Raw genomic sequence first — 11,239 nt, 5'->3', positions numbered from 1 at the left:
CGCTGTGAGCTCGGGCGCAGGCGCTGTCGCGGCCCGTGCACCTGCCCACGCGCCCCGGGCTGGGCTGCCCCGGCCGCGGCTCGCGCGTCTGCCCTCTTCCTCTGCTCTGGCTCCCTTTCCTGCTCCACCCTTCTTGTGCTCCTGATTTGGCCTTTCGAGCTCCCCCAGAACAGCAGGGGCGGAAGTGACTTTCCGTGAGTGACCCTGACCCGAAGCGCCACGGGTGTGGGTCCTTCGGTGAGCGTGGTAAGGCTCTAGAACATACCTTCACCGTGTAACTCGAGATCATCGAGAGGGCTTTAATAAAGAAAAACAAGGGGGCCGGCCAGTCCTACAACCCACCCCTCTTCCAGCCCCTGAGCCCCGGCGCCAGTGAGCCTCCGACCTGCGCCCCCGCCCCTGCCCACTGAACCTCCTAAGAGGAGCCAAGACGGTAGGCGTGAGGTGCCGTAGAAGGAACTTCCAGTGCTGTGCACATGTGAGGTCGTTAGGGATGACAGGTGACGCAGGAGTAAGGTGGGGGACAAATCGTAGGCGGGCTGGAGGGGACGGAGGCGCCGGGCAGGCGCGGGGCTCACCTGTGCTCCTCCCGCAGCTCCACCAGGTGCTGGTTCAGCTGCAGGCGGGCGAGAAGGAGCAGGACTTCGCCGCGGCCCCCATCCAGGTGTCCATCAGCGTGCAGCTGTGGCGGCTCCCGGGCTGTCATGAGTTCCTGGCGGCTCTAGGTAAGACGGGCGCCCTTCACCGGCTTCTTCACTTCCACTTTTTAAAAACCTGTTTCCCTAGATTCTGTTGGGGAAGGCTGCTAGATGCTTAGGGGGTTTTAGTGTTTTCTGAGCAGTTTTATCATGTAAAGATGGTTCAAAGATTCCAGCGCTTTGGCCCAGTTTCCAAATGGCCCTCCAGCCTGGTTCCATCTCCCCAGCATTTTAGCCTCAGCTCTCATTTCTAGGCATCATCTTAATATAAATGTGCTAGATTCCAGCACCGTTGGGGGTCAAGCCATGATTAAAAGCTAGAGAAAATGAAGTCACAAACTGATGAGTTCAGTGTCGGTCTCCCTCCTCCTGGGGAGGCCCGTTAGATTCGGTTCTGGGGACCTAACACTGACGCACCAGGATCCTTGTCCATCCAGGATGTTTTCTGTTCCTCTCTGACACTGCAGCACGGCCGAGGCAGCTCCTGACTTAATTGCCACTTTACTAGATGTGTTTCTGGATACAAATACCACATGAGGCTGTAGGCTGCTCTCCTGCCCCGCTTAAGTGCCCATGTGACTTGCCCGGGAGCCATTCCACCACAAGCTTGTCTGTGAACACCAGGGTCCTGTGAGGCCATGCGGGGGGAGGGGGTGCAGCCGAGGACTGGCCCGCACTCCTAGAGTAGTCAGTCTGGCGGAGCAGATACGGTAGACACCTGGCCTAAGGGAGCAACGTAGATCACAGGCAGAAGCGTTAGGGTCATGGCAACACCACAGGGGTGGGGGGCTGGGGCTGTCTTCAGGGTGAAGGACCCAGGCAGCATAAGAGCCATTATCGAGCAGACGTGGGAGGTGCCCGTGCAGGTGCAGGGGGCACAGGGGCAAATGAGGCTCTGAGGCCAGGGAAGGGCCTGTGGCCCACACCTGAGGGGGGGCAACACAGCCTCCATTCACGTGACTCGGACCAGCCATCCCATGTGGCAGGACAGCTAAGCCTTCAAAAGGAAGTTTTCTTCTGCTTGTGAAACCTGGATATTCAGTATTAAGCCTCATTTATAACTCATTTTGCAGATGACCTTTCCCAGCCTACCTCAACTTTGGTTTTTTTTTAAAAAAATTATTATTTCTTAATGTTTATTTATTTTGAAAGAGAGGAGAGACAGAATCCCAAGCAGGCTCCATGCTGTCAGCACAGAGCCTGACCCAGGGCTCGATCTCATGACGTGTGAGATCATGACCTGAGCCAAAATCGAGAGCTGGACACATAACCAGCTGAGCCACCCGGGAGCCCTTGGTTCCATTTGCTTTTGATGAGGGAACCCCCAAAGGCCCACAGGGACTCCGAATCCCTGTAAGTCAATGCTCTGACGTCCTTTATGATTTGTACTATTTGTTTCTGTGGACTTAAAGCGTAGTCTTCTTGGTATAAACATAGTAAATTAGTATCTAAATAAATATAGTCAGTAGCAATTTGACCAAGAGTGAAAAAGGCCAGGTCCAAACCCAGGAGGAAGCTCTTTTGACTTCCAGGACAGGCCTGGCTTTGGGGCAGTGACACAGGACCCAGGTGAGGGAAGATGGAGCCAAGACCTTTCTTTATAAAGGAAATGCTGCCTTCCTCACGAAGGGCCTACCTCCTCCCTTCCATGTGGGCCCGACAGCCAGTCCTCCTCTCCGGTGAACTGGATAGTTCCAAGTGTATTGCTAACTCTCTGTGGTGTTGGGAATTGTGGGTAATTTTCTACTTCCTGGCACTTTCCAAATCCACTGATATTCAAGGGCGACGCAGTGTGCCTGGACTGGGACTGGAGGAAGAAAAGTCTCTGCAGACTGGGCCTCTGGACAAGTGACTCCCTCACTCTTGAGGCTCTGAGGCTCCCAGTGCCCCCTTTCCAGCCCTCAGCACCCAGCGCGAGCCATCCAGCCATCACGGAGCTGTTGGCTGTTTACTTCAGTTATGCTGGAAGAACCACAATATTCCATTTAATGTTAATTAGTTATTCGCTCTGAAATGCTGAGTTCTCGGAGATCTTCCTGTTGCTTTCAGGGACTGTTTAATTTTGAGTTCAGAGGGGAAAATGTCTCATAGCAACTGGAAGGCTGAGGTAGCCCCTCGAGTGAATCGAATTCCCAGAGGAATTATAGTGTCAGACCTGTATCAGAATCCTTGCGTATGAATAAAACCATAGACACGCTTCTGCTTTGGCGAACACTGCTGTGAAATGCACGGCATGCAGACTAGGGTCGACTGTGGGTCACAGCGCCCTGTCACCAGAACGCAGATCAGAGGAGGGGAGGGCCCGGGATCGCAGGTGCCTGCCCGTGGGCCTTCGGCACCAAGCAGCTCCATGGTTTCAGGCGGGGCTCAGTGACCGGCTGCAGAGGCCGAGTGTGGGTGTTCAGTGCCGAGGGCTCCCAGGCCCTACATCCTGTCTGTGCACGAAGCCCTTGGCCGTGGCGTCTGCGTTTGGCTTCTCCTCCGCTTCTCCCAGGGAGAAGTGCATCGGGTGCCTCTGTGATGTCTCTAATAAGTCTCAGTGCGGCGGGTGGCCACAGCTCGTCAGCCAACCTCCTGCCCCTTGCTGTGCCCGCTCTCTGACACTCAGGAGAACCGTCAGTGTCAGGGAGGGCCCCCACCCCCGGGCTTCAGCAGGAAAGAGCACAGTCCCCCCGGGCTGGCTCAGCCCAGAAAGCAGGCTTTACATCGTCTCCCGGCCCCTGGTGGCAGAGGCTGACCACGATGAGGGCACTGTCCCACCTTCCCAGCACCAGCTTTAAGTGATGGACCCTGTGCTGAAGGAGTGGCCAGTTTTTGTCCTTCATTTTAAGTGGACGGTTCTGGGAAGGAATGGAGGGAGCAGTGAATACTAATGAGCCGGACCAGTTGGGACCACGGGCTCACAGGGACATTGTTGAGGGCAGGGAGGCTACCGGGGCCCCAGGACGGGCAGGAGGGAGGGACCCAGGCCCCCAGGTGTGCACCCTGCACATGGTGGCCCCACACCTGCGCATGGGCGAGCCCCAGGCTGGGGCTTCTGAGGGGCCCACGGGGTTCCCATGAGACTGTCCAAGGAGCCCCCCAGCTCTCATCCTCTTCCAGACATGGACTCTTCCCTGCGGAAGCAGACATTTTCACTCCTTGCTCCCCTAGGGTTCGATCTGTGTGAAGTGGGTCAGGAGGAAGTAATCCTGAAAACCGGGAAACAAGCCAGTCGGCGAGCCATGCACTTTGCTCTGCAGTCTCTGCTCGCGCTCTTCGGTAAGCACCCCGCCCCCCGCCGCTCCCGCCGTGCACCCCCTCCCCGGGGAGTATTTTGGGAAGGGGAAGAAAAGTGAATAAGTAGTTTTTGCATAAATGTTCAGAACTGTTACTGTTCAAAGACAGTAAACACACAAAATTAATGATCAAAACAAGGTGTCACCAAGTGGGGTGAGGATGACGCAGAGAGGATGGGACAAGTCCAAGTGGCAGCTGGTGACTTAGGGAGGGGCGGTCCCCATCACTCAGGCAGGAAGCAGTTTTCAGGCCCCTGGGGGCACACCTGCCTGCCTCTGGCTCTCAGAGGGCTGCCCTGGCTGCCACTCAAATACTGGATGCTGGCAAGGATGGTGGCCCTGACCTGAAGGCAGAATCAACAGGCTCTGCTGAAGAATGTGTCACAGAAAGGGAGGGTCACGGGCGATACCTTGTTTGGGGGGACACATGCCACCTTTTGCTGAGACCTTGAAAGCGGCAGGAGGAATGGGTCTGAGTTCGGTCTTGGACAGGTTCAGTTTTAAAATAGCCATTAGACACCTGTGCCAATGGCTGGTTACAGGCGTCGAGGTTCACGGAAAGCCCAGTGGGGAGAGGACTGTGTCCTGTGTGGCGGAGATGAGGAGGGCCTGGGAAGCAGTGGTCAGTGAGGGCAGCGCGAGGCCGGCTGTGGACCTGGGCAGTGAACACCGGGCTGGCGGGGACATTCACGGGACCTGGGGAGGACAGAGGCTCGAGTGGGGGGTGGGTGAGGAGGAAAGGCACTGCAGAGACAGAGCGGAAATGACCCTGAGGAGGCTGCTGGAATCCGGAGGGTGTGGGTTCAGGACAGGGGACAGCACAGATGGCCCGCAGGCCCCACTCGGAGCACGAGGCAGACATGGGGGTCCCGTGACATGGGGGCACAGCAGGGCTGCTGCGGCCTGCTGGGCTGTGAGTTCTCCTGCATGTTCTCCTTCCTATGCGTTACTTACTCTTCCTGGCGGGACCGCATTCCCCAGGATTCCAGGCTAAGTTCAGATTGTGCGTAAGCAACAGGACACAGTCCCTGGCTAGTTCTTGTGCATCAGGGGATGCTTGTGACCTTGAAAGAAACATCAAAGCCACAGAAAATTCTAACTGTGTCTTGTGTCAACACTTACGTCTTGTCTTAGATTCCACCGAGCTGCCCAAACGCCTCAGCCTCGACAGCTCGTCCTCCCTGGAGTCTCTGGCCTCTGCCCAGTCTGTCTCCAATGCGCTGCCCCTGAGCTACCAGCACCCTCCCTTCTCCCCGACCGGGGCGGACAGCATCGCCTCAGACGCCATCTCCGTGTACAGCCTGAGCTCCATCGCCTCCTCAATGAGCTTCGTCTCCAAGCCCGAGGGGGGCTCAGAGCGGTCCAAGAACGCCTACCCGCAGCGGGGCACCCTGCCTCGGGGCCAGCTCTCCCCCCAGACCCGGCCAGCGGGCGGCAAAGATGAAGAAGAATATGAGGGCTTCTCCATCATCAGCACCGAGCCGTTGGCGGCCTACCCGGAAAACAGGAAGCTGCGCTTCTCCCCAGATCACAAGCAGTCTCGCGGGGGGACCGCGGGGGGCGTGAAGGTTTCGGTAAGCTCCAAGGGCAGTGTGAGCACACCCAACTCTCCGGTTAAAATGACTCTGATTCCCAGCCCCAACTCTCCCTTCCAGAAGGTCGGAAAACTAGCAAGTTCGGACACGGGAGAATCAGACCAGTCGAGCACAGAAACCGACAGCACCGTGAAGTCCCAAGAAGAAAGCAACCCAAAGCTTGATCCACAAGAGTTGGCCCAGAAGATCCTAGAGGAGACGCAAAGTCACCTCATGGCGGTGGAGCGGCTGCAGAGGGGCGGCGGCCAGGGCAGCAAGAACGGCCCCCCCGAGGAGGGCAGCGCCGGGCCGAACGGCGCCACCGTCTTCAGGGCGTCAGAGACCAGTGCCTTCAGCAGGCCTCCCCTGTCCCACGCCAAGGGTCAGCCATCACCAGTCACCGCTAAACCAAAGCCCCCAGCCAGAAGCTCGTCCCTCCCCAAGGTGAGTTCAGGGTACAGCAGCCCCGCCGGCTCGGAGGCGTCCGTCCAGGACAGCCCGGGCCAGCACGGGGGCCGGCCGTCGCCCAGCGCCGACTCGCACACCTCTCTGCCCGACCAGCCTCTCTTTAAACTCAAGTACCCCAGCTCTCCCTATAGCGCTCACATTTCCAAGTCTCCGAGGAATGTGTCCCCAAGCTCGGGCCATCAGTCTCCTGCTGGAAGCGCGCCGTCCCCGGCCCTGTCCTACTCTTCGGCCGGTTCCGCCCGCTCCAGTCCCGCCGATGCCCCCGACATAGACAAACTGAAGATGGCAGCCATCGACGAGAAGGTGCAGGCCGTGCACAACCTGAAGATGTTCTGGCAGAGCGCGCCCCAGCACTCCGCGGGGCCAGTGAAAATATTCCGGGGGCCCCCGGGGACCATGACTTCCAAAAGAGATGTCCTCAGTCTGTTAAATTTGTCCCCTCGGCACAACAAGAAGGAGGAAGGAGTCGACAAGCTGGAACTTAAGGAGCTGTCTATGCAGCCGCCTGGAGACACGCCCCAAAAAGCCCCTCCCAACGGCCACTGGCGCACAGAGACCACGACGCTGGGCACGCGGCCCCTGCCCGCCGGTCCCCCCGCACCTGCTCGCCCTTTCAGACTGCCTTCTGGCAACGGCTACAAGTTTCTGTCCCCGGGAAGATTCTTCCCCTCCTCCAAATGCTAGAGCACCTCACGCCCGCAGGCCACGCCTGCAGTCTGAGCGCGGTGCCCCCCACCTGCCACCACTCCCCGGTGCGCTCTCAGGGGCTGGTGGCCCCCCTCCTCGCGGCTGTGGCCACCTGGGCCGGAGCCACCACAAGCCGGGGCTTCCGTGGGGTTGGTACCGGAGGCTCGTGGACTTTTCTACACGCTTCACCCAATGTTTACCTTGAACTCCCTGCTTCTCATCTTTGATGGGACTCTTCAACAGGATTTTTTTTTTTACAAAAATGGTCGTGGTTCTGGGTGGGGAGAGGAAAGGGAGCACATATTTTGCTAAGAGGCATATATGCAGTACCTTTTATACACGGAAATACAAATAGAGCTTTTTTTTAAGGCTTTCAGGTGCTGATTGGGGGAGGGATATATAAAATCTAAGTTGAATTCTACATGAAAGTGTGATATTTGCCAAAAACAGAATGGTTTTTAAAATGCCAATGATTTGTAATTAAACTGTAGCAATTCCGGTCACGTGATAGCAGAACGCCACAGTAGCAGCGCAATAACTCACGTTCAACAGTGCTTCTGTCCTCAGCTCCACAAACGTTCTTGGGGCCCCACTGTCAACCAAACTTGAATTTTCTTAAAAATTTTATGTAACTTTCTTCTCCAGGCATTTTAGAACTATGCAATTGTGATTTAAAATGCAACTTTGTGCTTTGAAGACATTATTGACCTTTTTTGTACATGGATAAACAACTTGGTTTTATTATCAATAGTACTTTGCATTTATAGCTATTATTTTTAAAAAGCTCAAATTTTTTAAAATTTCAAATTTTGAATAGTCATCAATAAGTAATTATCAAGTTTATGGGGGGAGGTTGAAATTATTCAGTTTCCTTATAAGCAAAAAAAGAAAAAGAAAAAAAAATCCCACAGCTACCTAGATTGAACCAGAATGGAACTTTCAGCTCCTATTCCCTTTAGTAGCTGCTTTAATTCTCTTCTCTTTTCCCAACTCCAGGCCTCTGACACCCTCCTACCTAGATCTCCCAGGCTCCCACAGCCCCAGCACCCCTCCCATGTCACACTTTAATGTCCGCAGCCCGAGAAGCAGGGGCTTTTTCTGGGATTTATATCCAAATGATTGCTGAGCAGAGAAACAGAGGTTCCTGAAAGTGTCGCCTACACAATCGGGGGCCGGGCATCTCCGGCCGTGACCGGACACCGGAGTCACGGTGAGCGAGGCCGCAGCGAAAGGCGGTCTGGGTAGGGGTAAGAAAGAGGTCAAATCCTAAACATCATCCTAGCACTAAGTTTAGTTGGAGAATTTAAATACACCTCTTCTACATAATTCTAAAGTTAAAATCCTCCCACCCTCCCCATGGGGGGTGTCACACAGAGGTGGGCGGCCACTCGGCCGAGACACATGGGGTGGACGGGAGAGGCCTGGCGGGAGGGGCACTAACATTAAGACCCCCAAGTAGAGCTTTTAACCGCCTGTGGGATCTCACTTTCTCAGCACATGCTGACCACTTGCCCTGTTCCTCAGTGAACCCTGAAAAGAGGGAAGGAGACTATTTTGTCCCACATTACTGTCCCCTGAGCTCCATCATAGACGTCTTTTTTGCCTTTACCCCAACAGACAATAAGGATGTCCCGTTCGAGCCCTGGCCCCAACACTGGAAGACAGACACTTCATGAAGCAGCAGTCGTGAGGTTCTTGATGTCAATAGGGAAAAACCAAATGGTAATAAAAGTCCCAGAGTAGCAAATGAAAGCAAGTTCATAGCACTGTGCAAAATCAGGTCCTTAGCAACAGAAACAAAACCTCAGAGTAAATTTCTGAATCCCGAAGTAGATAGGCAGTTCCTTTCTTAGCCATCTCAGCCTCTTTCCCAAGTGCCAAGGAGCCCTGGAGGACCGGCCGGGGTGTGTGCTCCTGAGTGAGCATTCCCTCCCACCCCCGTCCACCTCCAGGGCACGCCCCCCACCACCCAGACCACTTCCCGTGCAGACGGAGCCGGCTAGGAGGTCTTGCAGACCCTAACCTGGCTTTAGTCCTAACCACACTGTTGTTTTAGGTTTCGTGTTGGAAAACCAAATGGTGTATGTGACCTTTTTTTCCCCTGTCCTCAGAGATAAGCTTCAATGAAGGAAAGCTTAACAGGACAAAACAGTGAGGACCAACCTAAAAATCACTGTAGAATCACCCCTTATGTTTACTGTCAACGTTTTCTCTAGGAGTGAAATGGATGTCAAGTCAAAGGAGATTTTTCAGGCTCCTCCACTGAAAGAAAAAAAAGTATGCACTTAAAAGTCACGTGAGACTGTAATTCACACATCTCTTTGTACAGATCAGGGGTTGGCAAACTGTGACCCGCAGGCTAAATCTGGTCAGAGGCTTCGTTGTTTATAGCCATGAGAAGGAATGGATTTCACATATTTAAATAGTTAAGGAGTACCTCCATAATATTCTTGATTTTGCCTCTTGGCCCGCAAAGCCTGCCCTACCTGATGCCTGACCTTGTAAGAAAAAGTTTGCTGACTCCTGGTGGAAACGCAAAACACAATTAGAATGTTTTGTTTCTACAGTCTAGGGAACGTGAGTGTCAAGTTGTGGATAAAGTTGGCATGTGTGGGAACTCTGAGCCATGGGGTAGAAGCAAAGGACCCCTGCATAGTCCGTGGCTCTGTGCCCCACTTGGAATGAGCCAACAGATGTAAACCTTACAAAACCATCTTTTCCTTATGATATGCAGAAAGCATTGGATCTATTTCGTTTTCAGCTCAGGAAACTGGAATGCCCTGCCCCCATTCTACTCCATCAGATGCAAATACGCTGAACACAAGCAATACAATCTCCCTCTCCCAGAAAACCACCTCTCCTTGGTGTGACCACAAAGCAAGGTGGTGGATTCCATCGGAATCCTCACCGGTGAACTAGTCAGCCACTGCACTGATGCTAACCGGGTCGGAACACCACGACAAAATGAGCTACTGAAACTCACATTTGGGTCCACCTTAGCGTGTAGCGAAACGAAAACGTTCTCACCTCCATCCCGTTTGAAAACTGTCCCGGCCCACGCTGACCCTTGCTGGGCCTCAGCAGGAGACGGGCCGCTGTCCCCGTGCATCTCAGAAAGCGGTCACGGGGGGTCCCTAGCACGCAGCCGGCGCCGCTGGGCTAGTTACTGCCCAGTGAGGCAGGGGTGCGGCGCAGAGCTCTGGTCACTCTAAGTAGGCAGGGGGTGAAAACTGCGTCCTTTTCACCACATCTTTTGTTGTTCATGTGGTTTGTGAGCTGGGCCCTTGCTTGTCACGGGTCTTTCAAAGATGTGAGGACACGTGCGGTCACCTCTCCCCGCCTCAGACACCTTCCCCACTTGGCACTCACCCCCGATTGTACGCCGTGTTAGCCATCCTTGGCCTAGGTGGACTTTTTTTGTAAATTACAGTTTCCAGATGGCATTAAACTTTTTATATTACGAAATTTACCATGTAAAAAGAACTTCATATTTTTATTGAGATTGTTTAAGGCACTTGGCCTTCCTTTGTGATTTCAGTGTCTATTAAAGCATGAGTTCCCACGGTTTTAAGTGCTGTATCTGAATCACTTTCTGCACACATCCCACACTCTGGGTTTCCTTGTGGGACACACAATGGTCATGTGTCATTAACGAGCAGTCTGTCAATCTGGAGTCTCATCCTTATAAACACACCGTGGCGTCGTGTTTGCTAGGAGGAAAGTCTAAGAAGGCACACAGCCCCTGCTGGTGGCTGGTGACCTGGAAGACTGAATGCCTCGGAGCTGCGATCACAGCCGGAGGACCAGGAAATTCCTGTCACGCACGCGGGCTGCCAGACAAAAACAGAGCTCACTACCGCCAGATCCCTGTAACTAAAGAAACTTCCAACGGAAGCATTCCAGAAACAAGGAAAACAGTCCTACCTGTAAAAGTCTGAGAAGTCTGAAGGAAGTGTGAACCACTAAGTGAATATGAATAAATTAAAGACAAACGTATAAACATTAACATCTTATGTGAGTAGCGATAAAAAATACCGGGCAACACTATGCAACACCCAGATGTTAGTGTTACAGGTTGTTTTGGAAGAGAAGAAAATGTAGACTACTTTTAGAGTCAGTTAAACACACACAAGACACACAAATAGAGGATTATGACAAACTAGTTAATAGAGGGAAAAAAAATTTGTTATATGTGATGCCAAAGGGAGCATGGAAAAATATTTTTAAAAACTTGCTTTACCTAAAGTAATAGTAATATAGAAGACAACAATAGAAACCATTTTTTAAAAGTAGGACAACTACAAAGTAAGATGAAAGAAGATTACTAGTAATAAATGTAATTGAATGAACTAAGTTTAACAATTAAAAAGGAGAATGGGATGTCTGGGTGGCTCAGTCGGCTAAGCAGCCAACTTCTGATCTCAGCTGGCCACGTCCTGAGCTCAGTTATGGGACCCGGCCCCACCTTGGGCTCTGCACTGACAGCATGACGCCTGCTTGGAGTCTCTCCCCCTCTCTACCTCTGCCCCCTGCA

The 11,239-nt window shown here is 53.4% G+C and overlaps 1 protein-coding gene across 1 annotated transcript in view; it reads left to right on the top strand.

Annotated features, from left to right (window-relative positions):
• Nucleotides 1-10,276, top strand: part of TTC28 (tetratricopeptide repeat domain 28) — a 622,170-nt gene extending 611,894 nt beyond the window's left edge. Inside the window, exons 24-26 of the mRNA XM_029921603.1 lie at nucleotides 596-725; nucleotides 3,852-3,959; nucleotides 5,111-10,276. Of these exons, the coding sequence (XP_029777463.1) occupies nucleotides 596-725; nucleotides 3,852-3,959; nucleotides 5,111-6,702 (1,830 nt within the window). The 3' untranslated portion in view covers nucleotides 6,703-10,276. The remainder of the gene's footprint in view (nucleotides 1-595; nucleotides 726-3,851; nucleotides 3,960-5,110) is intronic.
• The last annotated feature ends 963 nt before the right edge of the window (nucleotides 10,277-11,239 follow it).

This window comes from Suricata suricatta, chromosome 14 (genome assembly GCF_006229205.1).
Source record: "Suricata suricatta isolate VVHF042 chromosome 14, meerkat_22Aug2017_6uvM2_HiC, whole genome shotgun sequence".
Lineage (NCBI taxonomy): Eukaryota > Metazoa > Chordata > Mammalia > Carnivora > Herpestidae > Suricata > Suricata suricatta.
The sequence above is the reverse complement of the archived record's forward strand: the minus strand, read 5'-3'. Positions and strand labels throughout refer to the sequence as shown.